This window comes from Catharus ustulatus, chromosome 1, assembly GCF_009819885.2.
Source record: "Catharus ustulatus isolate bCatUst1 chromosome 1, bCatUst1.pri.v2, whole genome shotgun sequence".
Lineage (NCBI taxonomy): Eukaryota > Metazoa > Chordata > Aves > Passeriformes > Turdidae > Catharus > Catharus ustulatus.
This window is the reverse complement of record NC_046221.1, coordinates 164,565,599-164,592,753: the sequence shown is the minus strand read 5'-3', so window position 1 is coordinate 164,592,753 and position 27,155 is coordinate 164,565,599. Positions and strand designations below refer to the sequence as shown.

General features: G+C 57.2%; 2 protein-coding genes across 2 annotated transcripts in view; both read left to right on the top strand.

Moving 5' to 3' along the window:
* LOC116994948 (erythroblast NAD(P)(+)--arginine ADP-ribosyltransferase-like) overlaps window positions 1-27,155 on the top strand; it is a 268,873-nt gene that overhangs the window by 171,241 nt on the left and 70,477 nt on the right. The gene's annotated exons all lie outside the window — the stretch shown is intronic.
* On the top strand, window positions 1,381-26,835 carry LOC116994937 (glycosylphosphatidylinositol anchor attachment 1 protein-like). Its single transcript, XM_033056945.1, has 14 exons — window positions 1,381-1,469; window positions 3,310-3,483; window positions 5,507-5,618; window positions 7,243-7,390; window positions 9,204-9,305; window positions 10,107-10,303; window positions 12,384-12,580; window positions 15,525-15,678; window positions 19,074-19,150; window positions 19,787-19,805; window positions 20,188-20,381; window positions 24,779-24,946; window positions 26,168-26,436; window positions 26,699-26,835. The coding sequence occupies exons 1-13, from the start codon at window positions 1,396-1,398 to the stop codon at window positions 26,409-26,411; spliced, it is 1,860 nt and encodes a 619-aa protein (XP_032912836.1). The 5' UTR covers window positions 1,381-1,395; the 3' UTR covers window positions 26,412-26,436; window positions 26,699-26,835.

The window sequence follows — 27,155 nt, the reverse complement described above, 5'->3', positions numbered from 1 at the left end:
TCTGTGGGATTTTGGGGTGTCCATGGGATGGGGAAAGGTTTTTTGGGGTGTTCGTGGGAGATTCTGTGGGGTTTGGGGTTTTTTGGGGAGCTCTGTGGGGTTTTCGAGGGGCTCTGTGTGGTTTTTGGGGTGCTCTGTGGGGTTTGGAGTTTTTGGGGGGGCTCTGTGGGGCTTTTGGGGCGCTGTGGGGTTTTTGGGGGGCTCTGTGGGGTTTGGAATTTTTTTTTTGGAGGGGATCTCTGTGGGATTTTGGGGTGTCCATGGGATGGGGACGGGTTTTTGGGGGGTCTGTGGGGTTTGGGGTTTTTTTTGGGACGGGGCTCTGTGGGATTTTGGGGTGTCCATGGGATGGGGAAGGGATTTTTGGGGATTTTTGGGGGTCTGTGTGGTTTTTTGGGGGCGCTCTGTGGGGTTTTTGGGGGACTCTATGGGGTTTTTTTGGGGGGCTCTGTGTGATTTTTGGGGCACTGTGGGGTTTTTGGGGGGCTCTGTGGTTTTTGGGGGGGCTCTGTGGGATTTTGGGGTGTCCACGGAATGGGGAAAGGTTTTTGGGGTGTCCATGGGAGATTCTGTGGGGTTTGGGGAGTTTTGGGGGGGTGCTCTGTGGGGTGTTTTTGGGGTACTCTGGGGTTTTTGGGGTGCTCTGTGGGGTTTTTGGGGGGGGCTCTGTGGGCTTTGGGGTTTTTGGGGCTCTGTGTGGTTTTTTAGGGGGCTCTGTGTGGTTTTGGGGGGCTCTGTGGGGTTTTTTTGGGGGCTGTGTGGGGTTTGGGATTTTTTTTGGGGGGGGGGGCTCTGTGGGATTTTGGGGTGTCCATGGGATGGGGAAGGGTTTTTCTGGGGTGTCCATGGGGTTTTTGGGGGGCTCTGTGGGATTTTTGGGGGGCTCTGTGGGTTTTTATTGAGGGCGTTCTGTGTGGTTTTGGGGTGCTCTGTGGGTTTTTTGGGGGGCTCTGTGGGGTTTGGGATTTTTGGGGGGCTCTGTGGTGTTTTTGGGGTACCCCTGCCCCTCCAGACTGGGCTCTCCAGGCTCTGTGTGGTTTTTGAGGAGCTCTGTGGGGTTTTTTTTGGGGCTCTGTGGGGTTTTTTAGGGGGCTCTGTGGGTTTTTTTAGGGGGGCTCTGTGAGGTTTGGAGTTTTTTGGGGGGGCTCTGTGGGGTCTTTGGGATTTTGGGGGGGCTCTGTGTAGTTTGTGGGGGGCTCTGTGGGATTTTTTGGGGGGGGTCTGTGGGGTTTTTTGGGGCTCTGTGGGATTTGGGATTTTTTGGGGGGCTCTGTGGGGTTTGGGGGGGCTCTGTGGGATTTTTGGGGGGGCTCTGTGGGGTTTTTTGGGGCTCTGCAGCCCCCCCTGACCTGAGGACCCCCCGTGTGCCCCCCCAGACCCCCCGTGTGCCCCGCCATGGGGCTCCTGTCGGACCCGCAGTGCCGCAGGGCGCTGGGCAGGCTGCTGCTGCGCCTCAACACCCCCCTCTGGTGAGATTTGGGATTTGGGGAGGGGTCTGGGGGGATCAACACCCCCCTCTGGTGAGTCTGGGGGCTTTGGGGGGGGTCTGGGGGGATCAACACCCCCCTCTGGTGAGTCTGGGGGCTTTGGGGGGATCAACACCCCCCTCTGGTGAGTCTGGGGGGGATCAACACCCCCCTCTGGTGAGTCTGGGGGCTTTGGGGGATCAACACCCCCCTCTGGTGAGTCTGGGGGCTTTGGGGGATCAACACCCCCCTCTGGTGAGTCTGGGGGGGTCTGGGGGATCAACACCCCCCTCTGGTGAGTCTGGGGGCTTTGGGGGATCAACACCCCCCTCGGGTGAGTCTGGGGGGGTCTGGGGGATCAACACCCCCCTCTGGTGAGTCTGGGGGGGTCTGGGGGATCAACACCCCCCTCTGGTGAGTCTGGGGGCTTTGGGGGATCAACACCCCCCTCTGGTGAGTCTGGGGGGGTCTGGGGGATCAACACCCCCCTCTGGTGAGTCTGGGGGGGTCTGGGGGATCAACACCCCCCTCTGGTGAGTCTGGGGGCTTTGGGGGGGATCAACACCCCCCTCTGGTGAGTCTGGGGGCTTGGGGGGATCAACACCCCCCTCTGGTGAGTCTGGGGGCTTTGGGGGATCAACACCCCCCTCTGGTGAGTCTGGGGGGGTCTGGGGGTGATTTTGGGGTCTCAGCTCCGATTTTGGGGTTTCACTGATAACTCTGAGGTGTCATTGATAACTCTGAGGTGTCATTGATAACTCTGAGGTGCTGATACCAATTTTGGGGTTTCATTGATAACTCTGGGGTTTCACTGATAACTCTGGGGTGCTGATACCAATTTTGGGGTTTCACTGATGATTTTGGGATCTCATTGATAACTCTGGGGTGCTGATATCGATTTTGGGGTGCTGATACCCATTTTGGGGTTTCATTGATAACTCTGGGGTGTCACTGATAACTCTGGGGTTTCATTGATAACTCTGGGGTGTCACTGATAACTCTGGGGTTTCATTGATAACTCTGAGGTGGTGATATCGATTTTGGGGGTCCATTGATAACTCTGGGATCTCACTGATAACTCTGGGGTGCTGATATCGATTTTGGGGTGCTGATATCGATTTTGGGGGTTCATTGATAACTTTGGGGTCTCACTGATAACTCTGGGGTGTCATTGATAACTCTGGGGTGTCACTGATAACTTTGGGGTTTCATTGATAACTTCGGGGTATTGATACCAATTTTGGGGTCTCATTGATAATTTTGGGGTTTCATTGATAACTGTGGGGTGTCATTGATAACTGTGGGGTGTCATTGATAACTTTGGGGTCTCACTGATAACTCTGGGGCGCTGATATCGATTTTGGGGTGCTGATATCGATTTTGGGGTGCCCCCCACAGCGTCCTGAGTTACCTGTCGGGCCTGGCCTGGTTCCTGCTGCTGCCCCTGCTGTACCTGTGGGGTGTCACTGATAACTCTGGGGTGTCATTGATAACTCTGGGGTTTCACTGATGATTTTGGGGTGCTGATACCGATTTTGGGGTGCCCCCCACAGCGTCCTGAGTTACCTGTCTGGTCTCACCTGGTTCCTGCTGCTGCCCCTGCTGTACCTGTGGGGTCTCACTGATGATTTTGGGGTGCTGATACCGATTTTGGGGTGCCCCCCACAGTGTCCTGAGTTACCTGTCTGGTCTCACCTGGTTCCTGCTGCTGCCCCTGCTGTACCTGTGGGGTCTCACTGATAACTCTGGGGTCTCACTGATAACTCTGGGGGCTCACTGATAACTCTGGGGTGCTGATATCGATTTTGGGGTGCTGATATCGATTTTGGGGTGCCCCCCGCAGCGTCCTGAGTTACCTGTCGGGCCTGGCCTGGTTCCTGCTGCTGCCCCTGCTGGCCCCCCGCACGTACCTGTCCGAGAACGCCATGGGCTCCACCATGGTGGGGGAGGGCTCCGACCTCGGGCCCCGCGCGCTGGCGCTGGCCAGGGACTTCGGGGAGCACAGGAGGAGAGAGGGGTGAGAACAGGGGGGGATTTGGGGTTTGGGGTGGGGGACACACCAGGGACTTCGGGGAGCACAGGAGGAGAGAGGGGTGAGAACAGGGGGGATTTGGGGTGGGATTTGGGGTTAGGAATGGGGGGATTTGGGGATTTGAGGTTGGGGTTTGGGGTGTTTGGGGTTGGGGACACCCAGGAGTTCGAGGAGGACAAGAGGAGGGAGGGGTGAGAGTGGGGGGGTTTGGAGTTTGGGGTTGGGATTTGGGGGATTTGGGGGCTTTGGGGTTGGAGACACACCTGGGAGTTTGGGGAGCACAGGAGAAGGGAGGGGTGAGAATGGGGCGGGGGGTTGGGGTTTGGAATGGGAATTTGGATTTGGGGTTTGGAATGGGGGGATTTGGGGTTTGGGATTGGATTTGGGGTGGGGGGACACACCCAGGAGTTCAGGGAGCACAAGAGGAAAGCGAGGTGAGACACTCGGGGTTTGGGGTTGGTTTTTGGGGAGGGACAATCCCAAGAATTTGGGGACCACAAGAGAAAAATTGAGGGGGAATGGGGGAATTTGGGGGGCTCTGTGGTTGGGATTTGGGGGGTTTGGGGTTGGTTTTGGGGTTTGGGGGGTTTGGGATGGGGGACACACCTGGGAATTTGGTGGGGGACAAGGGAGAAGTGGGGTGAGACCTTTGGGGTTTGGAAAGATTTTGAGGGTGTTCCCAATCCCAAACCCAGCTGTGGGTTCAGGGCAGGTTTGGGGTGCCCCAAAACCAAATCCCAAACCCCAATCCCAATCCCACAGAGGGATCCCTGTGTCCTGGCTGTCCCACACCCTGTTCCAGCTCAGGTTTAGGGTTAGATTTAGGGTTAATCCCAATCCCAATCCCACAGGGGAATTCCTGTGTCCTGGCTGTCCCACACCCTGTTCCAGCTCAGGTTTAGGGTTAGATTTAGGGTTAATCCCAATCCCAACCCCACAGGGGAATTCCCGTGTCCTGGCTGTCCCACACCCTGTTCCAGCTCAGGTTTAGGGTTAGATTTAGGGTTAATCCCAATCCCAATCCCACAGAGGGATCCCTGTGTCCTGGCTGTCCCACACCCTGTTCCAGCTCAGGTTTAGGGTTAGATTTAGGGTTAATCCCAATCCCAATCCCACAGGGGAATTCCCGTGTCCTGGCTGTCCCACACCCTGTTCCAGCTCAGGTTTAGGGTTAGATTTAGGGTTAATCCCAATCCCAATCCCACAGAGGGATCCCTGTGTCCTGGCTGTCCCACAGCCTGTTCCAGCTCAGGTTTAGGGTTAGATTTAGGGTTAATCCCAATCCCAATCCCACAGGGGAATTCCCGTGTCCTGGCTGTCCCACACCCTGTTCCAGCTCAGGTTTAGGGTTAGATTTAGGGTTAATCCCAATCCCAATCCCACAGGGGAATTCCCGTGTCCTGGCTGTCCCACACCCTGTTCCAGCTCAGGTTTAGGGTTAGATTTAGGGTTAATCCCAATCCCAATCCCACAGAGGGATCCCTGTGTCCTGGCTGTCCCACACCCTGTTCCAGCTCAGGTTTAGGGTTAGATTTAGGGTTAATCCCAATCCCAACCCCACAGGGGAATTCCCGTGTCCTGGCTGTCCCACACCCTGTTCCAGCTCAGGTTTAGGGTTAGATTTAGGGTTAATCCCAATCCCAATCCCACAGAGGGATCCCTGTGTCCTGGCTGTCCCACACCCTGTTCCAGCTCAGGTTTAGGGTTAGATTTAGGGTTAATCCCAATCCCAATCCCACAGGGGAATTCCCGTGTCCTGGCTGTCCCACACCCTGTTCCAGCTCAGGTTTAGGGTTAGATTTAGGGTTAATCCCAATCCCAATCCCACAGAGGGATCCCTGTGTCCTGGCTGTCCCACAGCCTGTTCCAGCTCAGGTTTAGGGTTAGATTTAGGGTTAATCCCAATCCCAATCCCACAGGGGAATTCCCGTGTCCTGGCTGTCCCACACCCTGTTCCAGCTCAGGTTTAGGGTTAGATTTAGGGTTAATCCCAATCCCAATCCCACAGGGGAATTCCCGTGTCCTGGCTGTCCCACACCATGTTCCAGCTCGGGCTCGAGGTTCACTCCCAGCCCTTCGCACGGACCCTGCCCTTCCCTGATGAGGCCCACGAGCGCTACGTACTGGGGGGACTGGGAGGGACTGGGAGGGACTGGGATGGGACTGGGAGGGACTGGGAGGGGCTGGGGGTGACTGGGAGGGACTGGGAGGGACTGGGATGGGATAATGGGATACTGGGAGGGACTGGGACGGGATTGCGGGGGACTGGGATGGGACTGGGATGGAGTGGGAGGGACTGGGAGGGGATTGAAGGGGACTGGGAGGAACTGGGATGGGACTGGGAGGGACTGGGATGGACTGGGAGGGACTGGGATGGACTGGGAGGGACTGGGATGGGATAATGGGATACTGGGAGGGGATTGAGGGGAACTGGGAGGGACTGGGGCGGGATTGGGGGGGACTGAGAGGGGCTGCGAGGGGATTGGGAGGGACTGGGGGGGACTGGGATGGGATAATGGGATACTGGGAGGGACTGGGAGGGGATTGGGAGGGACTGGGTGTGACTGGGAGGGACTGGTGTGAACTGGGGGATACTGGGAGGGACTGGGGGCACTTGGTGACATTGGGAGCCCCTGGGCAGGTTTTGGGGTCCCTGGATGGATTTTTGGGGTCCCTGTGCAGGTTATGGGGTGCTGGGATATTTTGGGGTCCCCGGATGGATTTTTGGGGTCCCTGGGCAGTTTTTGGGATCCCTGTGACATTTTGGGGTGCAGTGAGGATGTTTTGGGGTCCCTGTGATACTTTGGGGTGCAGTGAGGATATTTTGGGGTCCCTGTGATACTTTGAGGTGCAGTGAGGATATTTTGGGGTCCCTCACCCCATTTCCCCTGTCCCACCTGGTCCGAGGTACCAATGTTTTTGGGATGCTGGGGATGTTTGGGGTCCCTGGATGGATTTTTGGGGTCCCTGACCCCCCATTTTTCCCCCAGCTGGTTTGGGGCATGAAAGTTTTTGGGTTCCTGTGCAGTTTTTGGGGTGCTCTGGGGATATTTGGGGGTCCCTGATGGATTTTTGGGGTCTCTGTGATGTTTTGGGGTGCAGTGAGGATATTTTGGGGTCCCTGTGATGTTTTGGGGTGCAGTTTGGATATTTTAGGGTGCAGTGAGGATATTTTAGGGTGCAGTGAGGACATTTTGAGGTGCTGATCTCCATTTCTCCCCCCAGCTGGTCCGAGGTACCAATGTTTTCGGGGTGCTGGGATGTTTGGGGTCCCTGATGGATGTTTTGGGGTCCCTGTGCAGATTTTGGGGTCCCTGTGATATTTTAGGGTGCTGATCTCCATTTCCCCCCCCAGCTGGTCCGTGGCACCAATGTTTTCGGGGTGCTGTGATATTTTGGGGTCCCTGTGCAGTTTTTGGGGTCCCTCACCCCGTTTCTCCCCCCAGCTGGTCCGAGGCACCAACGTGTTCGGGGTGCTGGGATATTTCGGGGTCCCTGGATGGATTTTGGGGTCCCTGTGATATTTTGGGGTGCTGATATCCATTCCCCCCCCAGCTGGTCCGAGGCACCAATGTTTTCGGGGTGCTGTGATATTTTAGGGTGCAGTGAGGATATTTTAGGGTGCTGACCCCCCGTTTCTCCCCCCAGCTGGTCCGTGGCACCAATGTTTTCGGGGTGCTGGGATATTTTAGGGTGCTGTGTGGTTATTTTAGGGTCCCTCACCCCATTTTTCCCCCACCCCAGCTGGTCCGAGGCACCAACGTGTTCGGGGTGCTGCGCGCCCCCCGCGCCGCCAGCACGGAGGCGCTGCTGCTGCTGGTGCCGTGCTGCGAGGGCGGCAAGAACGAGCAGGCCGTGGGGCTGCTGCTGGCCCTGGCGGGCTACTGCCGAGGTGAGGGGGCTACTGAATCCTGGGGGGGCTACTGAAACACCTGGGGGGGCTACTGAACCCTGGGGGGGCTGCTGCTGGCCCTGGCGGGCTACTGCCGAGGTGAGGGGGGCTACTGAACCCTGGGGGGGCTACTACAGACAGCTGGGGGGCTACTGAAACACCTGGGGGGGCTGCTGAACCCTGGGGGGGCTACCAGAGACCTGGGGGGGCTGCTGCTGGCCCTGGCGGGCTACTGCCGAGGTGAGCGGGCTAGTGAGACACCTGGGGGGGGCTACCAGAGAGCCTGGGGGGCTACTGAACCCTGGGGGGGCTACCACAGACAGCTGGGGGGCTACTGAATCCTGGGGGGCTGCTGCTGGCCCTGGCGGGCTACTGCCGAGGTGAGGGGGCTACCACAGAGCCTGGGGGGCTAGTATAGACACCTGGGGGGCTACTGAATCCTGGGGGGGCTACCAGGGACAGCTGGGGGGCTACTGAACCCTGGGGGGCTGCTGCTGGCCCTGGCAGGCTACTGCCGAGGTGAGGGGGCTACCAGAGACCTGGGGGGCTACTGCCGAGGTGAGGGGGCTACCACAGAGCCCTGGGGGGCTACTGCCGAGGTGAGGGGGCTACTGAACCCTGGGGGGGCTAGTGAAACACCTGGGGGGCTACCAGGAGCTGGACTGGGATTGTACTGGTCCATACTGGGCTATACTGGTCCATACTGGTCTGTAGTGGTTCATACTGGTCCGTACTGGTCTGTACTGGTCCGTACTGGTCTGTACTGGTCCATACTGGTCTGTACTGGTCCATACTGGTCTGTAGTGGTTCATACTGGTCTGTACTGGTCTGTACTGGTCCATACTGGTCTGTAGTGGTTCATACTGGTCTGTACTGGTCTGTACTGGTCCATACTGGTCCGTACCGGTCCGTACTGGTCCTTACTGGTCTGTACTAGTCCATACTGGTCCGTACCAGTCCATACTGGTCCGTACCGGTCCATACTGGTCCATACCGGTCCGTACTGGTCCTTACTGGTCCGTACTGGTCCGTACTGGTTTATACTAGTCCATACTGGTCTGTACTGGTCCATACTGGTCTATACTGGTCCATACTGGCCTGTACTGGGGTATACTGGTCCATACTGGCCTGTAATGGGTTATACTGGTCCATACTGGTGCGTACTGGGCCATACTGGTCCATACCAGTGCATATTAGTCCATACTGGTTTATACTGGTCCTTATTGGTCTGTACTGGTCTGTATTGCTCCATACTGGTCTGTACTGGTCTGTACTGGTCTGTAGTGGTTCATATTGGTCTGTACTGGGTTGTACTGGTCTGTACTGGTCTGTGATGGGTATACTGGTCCATACTGGTCTGTATTGGTCCATACTGGTGTGTACTGGGTTATACTGGTCCATACTGGTTCATACTGGTCTATATTGAGTTATACTGGTCCGTACTGGTCTGTGCTGGGTTATATTGGTCTGTATTGGGTTATACTGGTTCATGCTGGTCTGTGCTGGTCTGTACTGGTCTGTACTAGTCTATACTGGTCTGTATTGGTCCATATTGGTCCATACTGGTTTATATTGAGTTATACTGGTCCGTACTGGTCCATACTGGGTTATACTGGTCCATACTGGTCTGTACTGGTCCATACTGGTCCATACCAGTGCATATTAGTCCATACTGGTTTATACTGGTCATTACTGCTCTGTACTGGTCCGTATTGGTCTATATTAGTTCATACTGGTCCATACTGGTCTGTACTGGTCTGTACTGGGTTGTAGTGGTCTCTACTGGTTTATACTGGTCTGTACTGGTGCGCAGGTCAGATTTACTGGGCCAAGGACCTGATCTTCCTGGTGACGGAGCACGACCTGCTGGGGACACAGGCCTGGCTGGAGGGGTACCACGGGGTCAACCTTACTGGTGAGACTGGGAGGGACTGAGAGGGACTGGGGAACCTTACTGGTGAGACTGGGAGGGACTGGGAGGGACTGGGGAACCTTACTGGGGAGACTGGGAGCACTGGGGAACCTTACTGGGGAGACTGGGAGGGACTGGGAGCACTGGGAGGGACTGGGAGGGGCTGGGGACCACGGGGTCAACCTTACTGGTGAGACTGGGGGGGACTGGGAGGGACTGGGGGGGACTGGGGAACCTTACTGGTGAGACTGGGAGCACTGGGGAACCTTACTGGGGAGACTGGGAGGGACTGGGAGCACTGGGAGGGACTGGGAGGGACTGGGGGGCACTGGGGACCACGGGGGGAACCTTACTGGTGAGACTGGGAGCACTGGGAGGGACTGGGGGGGACTGGGGAACCTTACTGGTGAGACTGGGAGCACTGGGAGATCACTCAGGGTCACTCAGTGTCACTCAGTGTCACTCAGGGTCACTCAGTGGTCACTCAGGGTCACTCAGGGTCACTCAGTGGTCACTCAGAGTCACTCAGGGTCACTCAGTGGTCACTCAGGGTCACTCAGTGGTCACTCAGGGTCACTCAGGGTCACTGTGGTCACTCATGGTCACTCAGGGTCACTCAGGGTCACTCAGTGGTCACTCAGTGGTCACTCTGTCCCAGCCATGCAGTCAGGGCCGTACCCAGGCCGCGCTGGCGCTGGAGCTGAGCTCGGACGTGCTGACCAGCGTGGGCACTGTGGTCACTCAGGGGTCACTCAGGGTCACTCAGTGGTCACTCAGTGGTCACTCAGTGGTCACTCTCCCCAGCCATGCAGTCAGGGCCGTTCCCAGGCCGCGCTGGGGCCATCCAGGCTGCCTTAGCCCTGGAGCTGAGCTCGGACGTGCTGACCAGCGTGGACGTGGCCGTGGAGGGCCTGGATGGACAACTGCCCAACCTGGACCTGCTCAACCTCTTCCAGTCCTTCTGCCACAAGAACGGCCTGCTCTGCACCCTGCAGGGCAAGGTGGGGTTAAAATGGGTCTGGGGGCTGCTGGGAATTGGGTCTGGGGGCTGCTCTGCACCCTGCAGGGCAAGGTGGGGTTAAATGGGTCTGGGGGCTTCTGGGAATTGGGGCTGGGGGCTTCTGGGGGGGCTGGGGGCTGCTGTGCACCCTGCAGGGCAAGGTGGGGTTAAATTGGGTCTGGGGGCTGCTGGGGGCTGCTCTGCACCCTGCAGGGCAAGGTGGGGCTAAAATGGGTCTGGGGGCTGCTCTGCACCCTGCAGGGCAAGGTGGGAATTGGGTCTGGGGGCTGCTGGGAATTGGGGCTGGGGGCTGCTCTGCACCCTGCAGGGCAAGGTGGGGGGAAAATGGGTCTGGGGGCTGCTCTACACCCTGCAGGGCAAGGTGGGGTTAAATTGGGTCTGGGGGGCTTCTGGGAATTGGGGCTGGGGGCTGCTCTGCACCCTGCAGGGAAAGGTGGGAATTGGGTCTGGGGTCCTGGGGGGATTTTGGGGGTCCTGGCTGGGTTTGGCTGCCCAGGGTCTCTCTCCAAACCTGGGGGGTTCCCAAGGGGTCACCCCTGTCCTGGGGGTCTCTGGGGATCCCCAGGGATTTGGGGGGGATTTGGGGGGTCCCAGGATGGATTTTGGGGTCCCAGGCTGGATTTGGGGGTCCCAGGATGGATTTTGGGGGTCCCAGGGGGGATTTTGGGGGGTCCCAGGGTGGATTCTGGGGGGTCCCAGGATGGATTTTGGGGGGTCCCAGGATGGATTTTGGGGGGTCCCAGGATGGATTTTGGGGGGTCCCAGGATGGATTTTGGGGTCCCAGGATGGATTTTGGTGGTCCCAGGATGGATTTGGGGGGTCCCAGGATGGATTTGGGGGTCCCAGGATGGATTTGGGGGGTCCCAGGATGGATTTGGGGGTCCCAGGATGGATTTGGGGGTCCCAGGGTGGATTTGGGGGGTCCCAGGATGGATTTTGGGGGTCCCAGGATGGATTTGGGGGTCCCAGGGTGGATTTGGGGGGTCCCAGGGTGGATTTTGGGGGGTCCCAGGATGGATTTTGGGGTCCCAGGATGGATTTTGGGGATCCCAGGATGGATTTTGGGGGTCCCAGGATGGATTTTGGGGTCCCAGGGTGGATTTTGGGGTCCCAGGGTGGATTTTGGGGTCCCCCCTGACTCTCTGCCCCCCCAATTCCCAGCTGCCCCCCCCAGAGGACCCTGGGGGTCTCAGTTACACCCAGAGCCTGCACCCTGGGGCTGATGGTGCTGGGGGGTCCCTCCCTGGTTTGGGGGGGTCCCCATTGAATTGGGGGGATTATGGGGGGTCCCAGGGTGGATTTGGGGGGCTCTGAGGGGATTTTGGGGTCCCCCCTGACTCTCTGACCCCCAATTTCCAGCTGCCCCCCCCCAGAAGGCCCCTCAGGCCCCGGGTACACGCAGAGCCTGCGCACCCTGGGGCTGATGGTGCTGGGGGGTCCCTGTTGATTTGAGGGGATTTTGGGGGGTCCCAGGGTGGATTTTGGGGTCCCAGGATGGATTTGGGGGGTCCCAGGATGGATTTTGGGGTCCCCCCTGACTCCCTGCCCCCCAATTTCCAGCTGCCCCCCCCCAGAGGGTCCCAGTTACACCCAGAGCCTGCAGGGCTGGGGCTGATGGTGCTGGGGGTCCCTCCCTGGTTTGGGGGGGTCCCCATTGAATTGGGGGGATTTTGGGGGGTCCCAGAGTGGATTTTGGGGTCCCCCCTGACTCCCTGCCCCCCCAGAAGGCCTCAGGGGTCCCGGTTACACGCAGAGCCTGCACCCTGGGGCTGATGGTGCTGGGGGGTCCCTGTTGAATTGGGTGGATTTTGGGGGGTCCCAGGGTGGATTTTGGGGGTCCCAGGGTGGATTTTGGGGTCCCAGGATGGATTTTGGGGTCCCCCCTCACTCATTTCCCCCCCATTTTCCAGCTGCCCCCCCCAGAAGGCCCCTCAGGCCCCGGGTACACGCAGAGCCTGCGCACCCTGGGGCTGATGGTGCTGGGGGGTCCCTGTTGATTTGGGGGGTCCCAGGGTGGATTTTGGGGTCCCCCCTCACTCATTTCCCCCCCAATTTCCAGCTACCCCCCCCAGAGGGCCCCTCAGGCCCCGGCTACGCCCAGAGCCTGCGCACCCTGGGGCTGATGGTGCTGGGCCAGGCCGGGGGGGCTCCCGGGGGTCCCCACGGGCTCTTCCTGCGCTTCCGCATCGAGGCGCTGACCCTGCGCGGCATCAACAGCTTCAGGCAGCACAAATTCGACCTGGGGGCGCTGGGCAGGTGGGTCTGGGGGTCCTGGGGGGGTTTAGGGGGGTCCTGGGGGGGAGTTCTGTGAGTTTGGGGGGAATTTGGGGGGGTTTAGGGGGGTCCTGAGGGGCATCAACAGCTTCAGGCAGCACAAATTCGACCTGGGGGCGCTGGGCAGGTGGGTCTGGGGGGGTTTGGGGGGTCCTGGTGGGGTTTGGGGGGATTTAGGGGATCCTGGGGGCGATTTGCGGGGTCCTGGGGGGGATTTAGGGGGTCCTGAAAGGGATTAAGGGGTTCCTGGGGAGATTTTGGGGGGTCCTGGGGATGTTTAGGGGGTCCTGGAGGGGTTTGGGGGAGTCCTGGGAGGCTCTGGGGGGGTCCTGGGGGGGATTTGGGGGGATTTAGGGGGTCCTGGAGGGGATTTGGGGGGTCCTGATGGGGATTTGGGGGGTCCTGGAGGGGATTTGGGGGGTCCTGGGGGGATCTTTGGGGGTCCTGAGGGGGGGGTTGAGGGCATTTGGGGGTGCATTGGGGGGATTTGGGGGGGTCTGGGGGCTGCTCTGCACCTTCCAGGGAAAGGTGGGGGGGATTTGGGGGTCCTGGGGGGGTCCTGAGGGGATTTGAGGGGTCCTGGGGGGGGATTTTGGGGGGATTTAGGGGGTCCTGAGGGGGATTAAGGGGTTCCTGGGGAGATTTTGGGGGGTCCTGGGGGTGTTTAGGGAGTCCTGGAGGGGTTTGGGGGAGTCCTGGGAGGCTCTGGGGGGGTCCTGGGGGGGATTTGGGGGGATTTAGGGGGTCCTGGAGGGGATTTGGGGGGTCCTGATGGGGTTTTGGGGGTCCTGATGGGGTTTGGGGGACCCTGGGGGGATCTTGGGGGGTCCTGAGGGGGGGGTTGAGGGCATTTGGGGGTGAATTGGGGGGATTTGGGGGGTCTGGGGGCTGCTCTGCACCTTCCAGGGAGAGGTGGGGGGGATTTGGGGGTCCTGGGGGTGTCCTGGGGGTGATTTGAAGGGTCCTGGGGGGGGATTTGGGGGAATTTAGAGGGTCCTGAGGGGGATTAAGGGGATCCTGGGGAGATTTTGGGGGTCCTGGGGGGAATTTAGGGGATCCTGGGGAGATTTGGGGGGTCCTGACGGGGGAATTCTGTGAGTTTGAGGGGGTTTGGGGGGTTTAGGGGGGTCCTGAGGGTATCAGCAGCTTCAGGCAGCACAAATTGGGTCTGGGGGTGCTGGACAGGTGGGTCTGGGGGGCTTTGGGGGGCAGTTCTGTGAGTTTGGGGGGTCCTGGGGTGGTTTTGGGGGGTCCTGAGAGGATTTGGGGGGTCCTGGGGGTATTTTTGGGGATATTTTTGGGGGAAGCTCTGTGAGTCTGGGGGGGTATTTGGGGGGTCCTGGGGGTCACTGGAGGGGGATCTTGGGGGGTCCCTCTGTACTTGGGATGTCCCTCAGGATTTTGGGACCCCCCAATTTCCCATTTTTTCCCCCCAGAACCCTGCAGGGAATGTTCCAGAACCTTGGGGTCACTGGGGTGAAATCCCAGAGATTTTGGGGATTTTTGGGGGGTTCTCTCTGGATTTTGAAGATTTTTTTGGGGGTCTCTCAGGATTTTTGGGGATCTCTCTCTACTTGGGGTGTCTCTCAGGATTTGGGACCCCCCAATTCCCGTTTTTCCCCCAGAACCCTGCAGGGAATGTTCCAGAACCTCACCAACCTCGGGGTCACTGGGGGGAATTCCTGGGGGTTTTCCCTTGGATTTTGAGGATTTTTTGGGGGTCTCTCAGGATTTTTGAGGTCTCTCTGTATCTGTGGTGTCACTCAGGATTTGGGGACCCCCCGTGACCCCCCTATTTTCCCCAGAACCCTGCAGGGAATGTTCCAGAACCTCGGAGTCACTGGGGTGGAATCCCAGCGGATTTTCGGGATTTTTGGGGGGGATCTCTCAGGATTTTGAGGATTTTTTGGGGTCTCTCAGGATTTTTGGGGTCTCTCTGTATCTGTGGGGTCCCTCAGGATTTGGGGACCCCCCAATTTCCCGTTTTTCCCCCAGAACCCTGCAGGGAATGTTCCAGAACCTTGGGATCACTGGGATGAAATCCCAGAGATTTTGAGGATTTTTTGGGGGGTCTCTCTGGATTTTGAGGATTTTTTTGGGGGTCTCTCAGGATTTTTGGGGTCTCTCTGTATCTGGGGTGTCCCTCAGCATTTTGGGACCCCCAATTTCCTGTTTTTCCCCCAGAACCCTGCAGGGAATGTTCCAGAACCTACCAACCTCGGGGTCACTGGGGTGGAATCCCAGAGATTTTGGGGATTTTTGGGGGTCTCTGGATTTTGAGGATTTTTTGGGGGGTCTCACAGGATTTTGGGGGTCTCTCTGTATCTGGGGTGTCCCTCATGATTTGTGACCCCCCAATTTCCCATTTTTTCCCCCAGAACCCTGCAGGGAATGTTCCAGAACCTGACCAACCTTGAGGTCACTGGGGTGGAATCCCAGAGATTTTGGGGATTTTTGGGGGTCCCTCAGGATTTTTGGGGTCTCCTTGGATTTTGAGGATCCTGGGGGGTATCTCAGGATTTTGGGGACCCCCCTCCCAACCCAAATTTCCCGTTTTTCCCCCATGACCCTGCAGGGAATGTTCCAGAACCTGAACAACCTCGGGGTCACTGGGAGGTGGATCCTGGGGATTTTCCCCTGGATTTGGGGATTTTTTTGGGGGTCTCTCAGGATTTTTGGGGGTCTGTCTGGATTTTGAGGATCCAGGGGGGTCTCTCAGGATTTGTGACCCCCAATTTCCCATTTTTCCCCCATGACCCTGCAGGGAATGTTCCAGAACCTCGGGGTCACTTAGGGGTGGATCCTGGGGATTTTCCCCTGGATTTTGAGGATTTTTTTGGGGGTCCCTCAGGATTTTTGGGGTCCCTCTGTACCTGTGGGGTCCCTGAGGATTTGGGGACCCCCCAATTTCCCATTTTTTCCCCAGAACCCTGGAGGGAATGTTCCGGAAGCTGAACAATCTCCTGGAGCGGCTGCACCAATCCTATTTCCTGTACCTGCTGCCGTCCCTGGCGCGCTTCGTGTCCATCGGCTCCTACGCCCCGGCCCTGGGGCTGCTGCTGCTGGTGCTGGCTCTCAGGGTATCCTGCACAAACGGGGGGGAAAACGGGGAAATTGGGAAAAAATGGTGAAAAAATGGGGAGAAACGGTGAAAAAACGGTGAAAAACGGGGATAAAACAGCAAAAAATGGGGGAGAAATGGGGAAAAATTTGGGGTTTCTGCACCCCAGCTGTGGGACTGGTGCTGGTGGTGCTGGCTCTCAGGGTATCCTGCAGAAATGGGGGGAAAACGGGGAAATTGGGGAAAAAGCAGTGAAAAAATGGGGAGAAACGGTGAAAAAATGGCGAAAAATGGGGAAAAAATGGGGGAAAATTTGGGGTTTCTACAGCCCAGCCCTGGGGCTGCTGCTGGTGGTGCTGGCACTGAGGGTATCCTGCAGAAATGGGGGGAAAAACCGGGAAATTGGGAAAAATGGTGAAAAAATGGGGAGAAATGGTGAAAAAATGGTGAAAAACGGTGAAAAAATGGGGAAAAAACAGCAAAAAATGGTGGAAAAATGGGGAAAATTGGGGAAAAATGGGGGAAAATTTGGGGTTACTGTGTCCCCTCCCCTGGGGCTGGTGCTGGCACTGAGGGTATCCTGCAGAAATGGGGGGAAAACGGGGAAATTGGGAAAAAACGGTGAAAAAATGGGGAGAAATGGTGAAAAAATGGTGAAAAACGGAGAAAAAGTGGTGAAAAAACAGGGAAAAAATGGGGAAAAATTTGGGGTTTCTACAGCCCAACTCTGGGGCTGCTGCTGCTGGTGCTGGCTCTGAGGGTATCCTGCAGAAATGGGGGGGGAAAACGGGGAAATTGGGGAAAAAACAGTGAAAAAATGGGGAGAAACGGTGGAAAAATGGCGAAAAAATGGGGAAAAAATGGGGAAAAAATGGAAAAAAATGGGGCTCCTCTGTCCCTCCCCTGGGGCTGGTGGTGGCACTCAGGATACCCTGCAGAAATGGGGTGAAAAACGGGGAAATTGGGAAAAAAACGGGGAGAAATGGTGAAAAAACGGCAAAAAACGGTGAAAAAACGGTGAAAAAATGGGGGAAAATGGTGAAAAAACGGTGAAAAAACAGCAAAAAATGGGGAAAAAATGGGGAAAAAAATTTTTTAAAATGGGATTTCTGTGTCCCTACCCTGGGGCTGCTGCTGCTGGTGCTGGCACTCAGGGTATCCTGCAGGAATGGGGGGAAAAACGGGGAAATTGGGGAAAAAACGGGGAGAAACGGCGAAAAACAGTGGAAAAACGGTGAAAAAACGGTGAAAAAATGGGGAAAAAACAGCAAAAAATGGGGGAAAAATGGGAAAAATTTGGGGTTTCTACAGCCCTGCCCTGGGGCTGCTGCTGCTGGTGCTGGCTCTCAGGGTATCCTGCAGAAATGGGGGGAAAAACGGGAAATTGGGAAAAAAACGGGGGAAAATGGTGAAAAAACGGCAAAAACGGTGAAAAAACGGCAAAAAATGGGGAAAAAATGGGGAAGAAATGGAAAAAAAAGGGATTTCTGCATTCCAGCCCTGGGGCTGGTGGTGCTGGTGCTGGCTCTCAGGGTATCCTGCACAAATGGGGGAAAAACCGGGAAATTGGGGAAAAATGGTGAAAAAACGGGGAGAAACGGTGAAAAAACGGTGATAAAACAGCAAAAAATGGGGAAAAAAATATGAAAAACGGGGAAAAATTTGGGGTTTCTGCACCTCTGCCCTGGGGCTGCTGCTGCTGGTGCTGGCACTCAGGGTATCCTGCACAAATGGGGGAAAAAACGGGAAATTGGGGGGAAAATGGTGAAAAAATGGGGAGAAACGGTGAAAAAACGGGGGAAAACGGTGAAAAAACAGCAAAAAATGGGGAAAAAGTGGAAAAAAAACGGGGCTCCTCTGTCCCTCCCCTGGGGCTGGTGCTGGCACAGAGGATATCCTGGAGGAATGGGGGGGAAAATGGGGAAATTGGGAAAAAACGGGGAAAAACGGTGAAAAAATGGCAAAAATTGATGAAAAAATGGGGAAAAACGGGGATAAAACAGGGAAAAAATGGGGAAAATTTGGGGTTTCTACAGCTCTGCCCTGGGGCTGCTGCTGGTGCTGGCACTGAGGATATCCTGCAGAAATGGGGGGAAAAACCAGGAAATTGGGGAAAAATGGTGAAAAAACGGTGGAAAACGGAGAAAAAATGGTGAAAAAACAGAAAAAAATGGGGAAAAACGGGGGAGAAATGGGAAAAAATGAAAAAAATGGGGTTCCTCCATCCCTCCCCTGGGGCTGGTGTTGGCTCTGAGAATATCCTGCAGGAATGGGGGGAAAAATGTGGAAATTGGGAAAAATGGTAAAAAAATGGGGAGAAACGGTGAAAAAATGGGGGAGAAATGGGGAAAAACGGGGGAAAAATGGGGAAAATTTGGGATTTCTGTGCCCCAGCCCTGGGGCTGCTACTGCTGGTGCTGGCTCTCAGGGTATCCTGCAGAAATGGGGGGGAAAACGGGGAAATTGGGGAAAAAACAGGGAGAAACGGGGAAAAATGGCAAAAAAAATGATGAAAAATGGGAAAAAATGGAAAAAAATGGGAGAAAAATGGAAAAAAATGGGGGAAAACAAGGCAAAAAATGGGGAATAAAAGGGAAAAACGGGGTGGAAATGGAAAAGTAAAAAAGGATAAAAAATGAGAGAAAATGAGAGAAAACAGGATAAAAATGGGGGAAAAATAGGAAAAAAAGGGGGGTGAAAATGGGGAAAGAATGAGGGGAAAATGGAATAAAAAAATGGGGAAAACATTGAGGAAAATGATTTAAAAATGTGGGGAGAATGTGGAAAAACGGGGGGAAATGAGAAAAAAATTGGAAAAATGGGGAAAAGGGAAAATGGGGAACAATCAGACAAAATGGGGAAAATGAGGAAAAAATGGGGAAAAAATAGGAAAAATTGGGGGAAATGAGGAAAAATGGAGATTTGGGGAGAAAATGATGAAACTGAGGAAAAAATGGGGGAAAAACAGGAAAAAATGTGGGAAAATGGGGGGAAATGGGGAAAATCAGAAAAAAAAAAGGGAAAATGGGGGAAAATTGGGAAATTGGAGGAAATGAGGAAAATGAGAAAAATGGGGAAAAATTGGGAAAAAATTTGGGAAAAAATGGGGGGAAAAAGTGGGGGAAAATGGGGAAAAATGGGGGGGAATGGGGAAAAATTTCGGTTTGGGGGAAAATAGGGGAAATGAGAAACAAATGGGGAAAAATTTGGGAAAAATGTGAGAAAATGGGGAAAAAATTGGAAAAAATGAGGGAAAAATGGGGAAAAAATTGGAAAAAATGAGGAAAAAATGGGGGAAAAAATGGGGATTTGTGGGAAAAGGGGGGGTTGGGGTTTGGGGGGATTTAGGGGGGATTTTGGGGGGTCTCTGGGGGGGTCTCTGGGGTCTCTGCCCTTTCCTTGACCCCTCCCCAGGCCCTGGAGCTGTGGATGAGGCTGAGCCGGAGCGAGGAGGGGGAGGGGGAGCCCCCGGTGGGGGAGGTGAGGGGACCCCAAACCTGACCCCAAAAACTGACCCCAAACACTGACCCCAAATCCCCTGGGACCCCAAACCTGACCCCAAATCCCCTGGGACCCCAAACACTGACCCCAAACACTGACCCCAAATCCCCTGGGACCCCAAAAACTGACCCCAAATCCCCTGGGACCCCCAAACTGACCCCACACTGACCCCTGGGACCCCAAAACTGACCCCAAATCCCCTGGGACCCCAAAAACTGACCCCAAATCCCCTGGGACCCCAAACACTGACCCCACACTGACCCCTGGGACCCCAAAAACTGACCCCAAATCCCCTGGGACCCCAAACCTACCCCAAACACTGACCCCAAACCTGACCCCAAATCCCCTGGGACCCCAAAAACTGACCCCAAATCCCCTGGGACCCCAAACACTGACCCCAAACTGACCCTAAAGTAACCCCTGGGACCCCAAAACTGACCAAACTGACCCCAGAAACCTGACCCCAAAATCCCCTGGGACCCCAAAATTTCCTGGGACCCCCAAACCTGACCCCAAAATTTCTTGGGATCCCAAACCTGACCCTGGGACCCCAAACCTGACCCCAAAATTTCCTGGGATCCCAAACCTGACCCCAAACCTGACCCCAAAATCCCCTGGGACCCCAAATCTGACCCTGTACCCCCTGTACCCCATTTCTGACCCCATTTCTCTCCGCCCAGGCCCGGGGGGGTCTCCTGTACCTGGTGCCCCCCATTCTCATTTCTGGGGGTGCAGGAGCTGCCCTGTACCTGTGGGACCCCCTGTACCCCATTTCTGACCCCAAATCCTCCTGTACCCCATTTCTGACCCCATTTCTGACCCCATTTCTGTCCCCCCAGGCCCGGGGGGGTCTCCTGTACCTGGTGCCCCCCATCCTGATCTCGGGGGGGGCAGGAGCTGCCCTGTACCTGTGGGACTCCCTGTACCCCAACCCTGACCCTGAACCCCAACCCTGACCCCAAAATCTGCCTGAACCCCAACCCTGACCCCCTGTACCCCATTTCTGACCCCATTTCTGTCCCCCCAGGCCCGGGGGGGTCTCCTGTACCTGGTGCCCCCCATCCTGATCTCGGTGGGTGCAGGGGCTGCCCTGTACCTGCTGCCCGTGCGGGGCCAGGCCGTGGCCACCCAGCACTTCCCGGTGGGCGAGGCCGAGGCCGTGGTGCTGGCCCTGATCGGCATCTACGTGGCTGGGATGGCCCTGCCCCACAGCACACACAGGTATGGGGGTACAGAAATGGGTCTGGGGTCCCTAAATGGGTCTGGGGTCTGTGGTGCTGGCCCTGATCGGCATCTACGTGGCTGGGATGGCCCTGCCCCACAGCACACACAGGTATGGGGTACAGGTATGGGTCTGGGGTCTGTAAATGGGGCTGGGATGGCCCTGCCCCACAGCACACACAGGTATGGAGGGTTCTAAATGGGGCTGGGGTCTCTAAATGGGTCTGGGGTCTGTGGTGCTGGCCCTGATCGGCATCTACGTGGCTGGGATGGCCCTGCCCCACAGCACTCACAGGTATGGGGTCATTAAATGGGTCTGGGGTCTGTGGTGCTGGCCCTGATCGGCATCTACGTGGCTGGGATGGCCCTGCCCCACAGCACACACAGGTACAGGGTCACTAAATGGGGCTGGGGTCTCTAAAGGGGTCTGGGGTCCCTAAATGGGGCTGGGGTCTGTGGGGATGGCCCTGCCCCACAGCACTCACAGGTATGGGGTCATTAAATGGGTCTGGGGTCCCTAAATGGGTCTGGGGTCACTAAATGGGGCTGGGGTCTGTGGTGCTGGCCCTGATCGGCATCTACGTGGCTGGGATGGCCCTGCCCCACAGCACTCACAGGTATGGGGTCATTAAATGGGTCTGGGGTCTGTGGTGCTGGCCCTGATCGGCATCTACGTGGCTGGGATGGCCCTGCCCCACAGCACACACAGGTACAGGGTCACTAAATGGGGCTGGGGTCTCTAAAGGGGTCTGGGGTCCCTAAATGGGGCTGGGGTCTGTGGGGATGGCCCTGCCCCACAGCACTCACAGGTATGGGGTCATTAAATGGGTCTGGGGTCCCTAAATGGGTCTGGGGTCACTAAATGGGGCTGGGGTCTGTGGTGCTGGCCCTGATCGGCATCTACGTGGCTGGGATGGCCCTGCCCCACAGCACTCACAGGTATGGGGGTACAGAAATGGGTCTGGGGTCTGTAAATGGGGCTGGGGTCTGTGGTGCTGGCCCTGATCGGAATCTACGTGGCTGGGATGGCCCTGCCCCACAGCACCCACAGGTATGGGGGGTTCTAAATGGGTCTGGGGTCCCTAAATGGGTCTGGGGTCTGTGGGTGCTGGCCCTGATCGGCATCTACGTGGCTGGGATGGCCCTGCCCCACAGCACCCACAGGTACGGGGGTTACAGATATGGGTCTGGGGTCTGTAAATGGGTCTGGGGTCACTAAATGGGTCTGGGGTCACTAAATGGGTCTGGGGTCTCTAAATGGGTCTGGGGTCTCTAAATGGGTCTGGGGTCACTAAATGGGTCTGGGGTCTCTAAATGGGTCTGGGGTCTGTAAATGGGACTGGGATGGCCCTGCCCCACAGCACACACAGGTATGGGGGGTTCTAAATGGGGCTGGGGTCTGTAAATGGGGCTGGGGTCTGTGGGGATGGCCCTGCCCCACAGCACTCACAGGTATGGGGTCTGTAAATGGGTCTGGGGTCCCTGAAGGGGTCTGGGGGGCTCTGAGCCCTCAGTGTCACCCCAGGGTTCTGTCTGAGGGGGCAGAGGGGCTGGGGACAACTGGGTGACACTGGGTGTGACACTGGGTGTGACACTGATTGTGACACTGAGTGACATTGAGTGACACTGGGTGTGTGACACTGAGTGACAATCTGTGACATTGAGTGACATTGAGTGACACTGATGGTGACACTGGTGATATTGAGTGACACTGGGTGTGACACTGGGTGACACTGACACTGGGTGACACTGATGGTGACACTGGGTGACAATCTGTGACATTGAGTGACAACGAGTGACACTAGGTGTCTTTGTGTGACACTGGGTGTGACACGGGGGGGACAATCTGTGACATTGAGTGACATTGAGTGACACCGATGGTGACACTGATGGTGATATTGAGTGACACTGGGTGTGACACTGGGTGACACTGGGTGTGACACTGGGTGACAATCTGTGACACTGAGTGACATTGAGTGACATTGATGGTGACACTGAGTGACATTGAGTGACATTGATGGTGACACTGGGTGACAATCTGTGACACTGAGTGACATTGAGTGACATTGATGGTGACACTGAGTGACAATCTGTGACACTGAGTGACATTGAGTGACACTGATGGTGACACTGATAGCGATACTGATGGTGACACTGAGTGACAATCTGTGACATTGAGTGACATTGGTGACACTGATGGCGACACTGGATATGACACTGGGTGACACTGATGGTGACATTGAGTGACACTGGGTGTGACACTGATGGTGCACTGGGTGACAATCTGTGACACTGAGTGACACTGGGTGACAATGGGGTAACACAGGGGGTGTCTCTGTGTGACACAGGGTGACAATGGGGAACACTGATGGTGACACTGGGTGACTGATGGTGACATTGAGTGACAACGAGTGGCACTGGGTGTCTCTGTAACACTGGGTGTGACACTGATGGTGACACTGATGGTGACACTGGGTGACACTGATGGTGACATTGAGTGACATTGAGTGACGCTGGGTGACAATCTGTGACACTGAATGACAACAGGGTGACAACGAGTGACACGGGGGTGTCTGTGTGTGACACTGGGTGTGACAGTGGGTGGCACTGGGTGACAATTTGTGACATTGAGTGACAACAAGTGACACTGGGTGTCTCTGTAACACTGGGTGTGACACTGATGGTGACACTGATGGTGACACTGGGTGACACACGGGGTGTCTCTGTGTGACACAGGGTGACACTGGGTGACACTGATGGTGACATTGAGTGACAATTTGTGACATTGAGTGACACTGATGGTGACACTGTGTGACGATGGGGGACACTGATGGTGATATTGAGTGACACTGATGGTGACACTGATGGTGACAATCTGTGACACTGAGTGACACTGGGTGACGTTGGGTGTGACACTGATGGTGACACTGGGTGTGACACTGCATGTGACACTGGTGACTCTGGGTGACAATCTGTGACAATGAGTGCCAATGGGGTGACACAAGGGGTGTGTCTGGGTGACACTGGTGACACTGGGTGGCAATCTGATGTTGAGTGACAATTTGTGACATTGAGTGACACTGGTGGTGACACTGATGGTGATATTGAGTGACATTGAGTGACACTGGGTGTCTGTGTGTGACACAGGTGACACAGGGTGACACAGGTGACACTCTCTGTGTCCCCAGAGCCCTGTCAGGGGGTGGCCAGCGTGGCTGGATGACCCTGAAGCTGCTGGCCCTGCTGGCCCTGGGTGTGTCTGTGTGACACTGTGTGACACTGTGTGACACTGTGTGACCCCAGGTGACACTGTGTGACCCCAGGTGACACAGGTGACACTGTCTCTGTCCCCAGAGCCCTGTCAGGGGGTGGCCAGCGGGGCTGGATGACCCTGAAGCTGCTGGCCCTGCTGGCCCTGGGTGTGTCTGTGTGACACTGGGTGTGTCTGTGTGACACTGTGTGACACTGTGTGACACAGGTGACACTGTGTGACCCCAGGTGACACTGTGACACTCTCTGTGTCCCCAGGGCGCTCTCAGGCGGTGGCCAGCGCGGCTGGATGACCCTGAAGCTGCTGGCCCTGCTGGCCCTGGGTGTGTCTGTGTGACACTGTGTGACACTGTGTGACCCCAGGTGACACTGTGACCCTCTCTGTGTCCCCAGGGCGCTCTCAGGGGGTGGCCAGCGCGGCTGGATGACCCTGAAGCTGCTGGCCCTGCTGGCCCTGGGTGTGTCTGTGTGACACTGTGTGACACTGGGTGTCTGTGTGTGACACTGTGTGACACAGGGTGACACTGTGACACTGTCCCTGTCCCCAGGGCGCTCTCAGGGGGTGGCCAGCGCGGCTGGATGACCCTGAAGCTGCTGGCCCTGCTGGCCCTGGGTGTGTCTGTGTGACACTGTGTGACACTGTGTGACACTGTGTGACACTGTGTGACACTGTGACACTCTCTGTGTCCCCAGGGCGCTCTCAGGCGGTGGCCAGCGCGGCTGGATGACCCTGAAGCTGCTGGCCCTGCTGGCCCTGGGTGTGTCTGTGTGACACTGTGTGACACAGGTGACACTGTGTGACCCCAGGTGACACTGTGACACTCTCTGTGTCCCCAGAGCCCTGTCAGGGGGTGGCCAGCGCGGCTGGATGACCCTGAAGCTGCTGGCCCTGCTGGCCCTGGGTGTGTCTGTGTGACACTGTGTGACACTGTGTGACACTGTGTGACCCCAGGTGACACTGTGACACTCTCTGTGTCCCCAGAGCCCTGTCAGGGGGTGGCCAGCGCGGCTGGATGACCCTGAAGCTGCTGGCCCTGCTGGCCCTGGGTGTGTCTGTGTGACACTGTGTGACACTGTGTGACACTGTGTGACCCCAGGTGACACTGTGACACTCTCTGTGTCCCCAGAGCCCTGTCAGGGGGTGGCCAGCGCGGCTGGATGACCCTGAAGCTGCTGGCCCTGCTGGCCCTGGCCCTGCTCCTCACCTGCCTGGCCCTGCTCAACTTCTCCCTGGGCTTCCTGCTCGGGGTCACCCTCGTGCCACCCGCGGCTGCTGTCAGACCTGGGGGCAACAGGTGAGGCTGGGGGACATGGGGGGACAGGTGGGACATGGGGGGACAGGTGACACCTGGGGGCAACAGGTGAGACTGGGACAGGTGACACCTGGGGGGGACAGGTGTGACATGGGGGGGACATGTGGGACATGGGGGGACAGGTGAGACCCATTGGGGACAGGTGAGACCTGGGCAGGACAGGTGAGACTGGGGGGACAGGTGAGATAGGGACACCTGGGGGACAGGTGAGAATGGGACAGGTGACACCCATTGGGGCCAGGTGAGACAGGGACAGGTGACACCCATTGGGGACAGGTGCTGAGGGGTCTCAGGTGGCCCCTGGTGCTCTCAGTGGTCACTGACAGATGTACCTGGTGCAGGTACCTGTACCTGTCCATTCCAGGTTGCCCCTGGCCCTGCTGCTGGTGCTGGCCACCCTGGGCTGTCACTGTCCCTGTCCCTGTCCCTGTCCCTGGTGCTCTCAGGGATCTCTGGGTGCTCTCAGGGTGCTCTCAGTGGTCCCTGGGCTGTCCCTGGTGGTCTCAGGGATCTCTCAGTGGTCACTAACAGCCCCTCTCCCCATTCCAGGTTGCCCCTGGCCCTGCTGCTGGTACTCACCACCCTGGGCTGTCCCTGTCACTGTCCCTGTCCCTGGTGGTCTCAGGGTGGTCTCAGGGGTCCCTGGATGATCTCAGGTGGTCCCTGGTGGTCCCTGTTGCTCTCAGTGGTCACTAATCCCCCCTCCCCATTCCAGGTTGCCCTTGGCCACCCTGCTGGTGCTGACCACCCCTGACCTGTCACTGTCCTTGTCCCTGTCCCTGGTGGTCTCAGGGGTCTCTGGGTGGTCCCTGGTGCTCTCAGTGGTCACTAACCCCTGTGTCCATTCCAGGTTGCCCCTGGCCATTCTGGTGCTGACCACCCTGGGCTATCCCTGTCCCTGTCCCTGGTGGTCTCAGGGTGGTCTCAGGGGTCCCTGGATGATCTCAGGTGGCCCCTGGTGCTCTCAGTGGTCACTAACCCCTGTGCCCATTCCAGGCTGCCCCTGGCCCTGCTGCTGGTGCTCTCAGTGGTCACTAACCCTTATGTCCATTCCAGGCTGCCCCTGGCCCTGCTGCTGGTGCTCTCAGTGGTCACTGACCCCTCTCCCCATTCCAGGTTGCCCCTGGCCCTGTTGCTGGTGCTGACCACCCCGGGCCTGTCGCTGTTGCTCTCAGTGGTCACTGACCCCTCTCTCTGTTGCAGGCTGCCCCTGGCCCTGCTGCTGGTGCTCACCACCCCGGGCCTGTCGCTGTTCATGGCCGTGCTGCTGGAGCGGGAGCTGCTGGAGGCGCCGGCCGGGCTGGGCGAGGCCTGGCAGCGATTCCTGGGGGCTCTGGGCCAGGGGCTGCTGCAGGAGCACCTGCACGGGGCCCACCTGAGCCCCCTGCTCTGCCTGGGGGCCTACCCCTGCTGGCTGCTGCTCTGGAACGTGCTCTTCTGGAAATGATGGACAGATGGACACATGGACACACGGACTGACCCCCCACCTGAGCCCCCTGCTCTGCCTGGGGGCCTACCCCTGCTGGCTGCTGCTCTGGAACGTGCTCTTCTGGAAATGATGGACATGGGATGGACACACAGACACGGGGATGGACACAGGGACACACGGACTGACCCCCCACCTGAGCCCCCTGCTCTGCCTGGGGGCCTACCCCTGCTGGCTGCTGCTCTGGAACGTGCTCTTCTGGAAGTGATGGACAGATGGACATGGGAATGATGGATGGACAGACACAGGGACAGACAGACTGACCCCCCACCTGAGCCCCCTGCTCTGGAACGTGCTCTTCTGGAAGTGATGGACAGATGGACACAGGATGGGCAGATGGATATGGGGATGGACACAGGATGGACACATGGACACGGCATGGACAGATGGACACGGGATGGACAGATGGACATGGGGATGGACAGATGGACATGGGGATGGGCACACGGACACGGGGATGGACACAGGATGGACAGATGGACACGGGATGGACAGATGGACACAGGATGGACAGATGGACATGGGGATGGACACAGGATGGACAGATGGACACGGGATGGACAGATGGATATGGGGATGGGCACACAGACATGGGGATGGACACAGGATGGACACATGGACATGGGATGGACAGATGGATATGGGGATGGGCACACGGACACGGGATGGACACAGGATGGACACACGGACACGGGATGGACACAC

Coding starts and splice junctions, on each gene's coding strand:
- LOC116994937 (XM_033056945.1), top strand. CDS start 1,396: ATGGGGCTCCTGTCGGACCCGCAGTGCCGCAGGGCGCTGGGCAGGCTG. Junction 9,306..10,106: donor CCACGGGGTCAACCTTACTG/GTGAGACTGGGA, acceptor CACTCTCCCCAG/CCATGCAGTCAGGGCCGTTC. Junction 12,581..15,524: donor GACCTGGGGGCGCTGGGCAG/GTGGGTCTGGGG, acceptor TTTTTTCCCCAG/AACCCTGGAGGGAATGTTCC.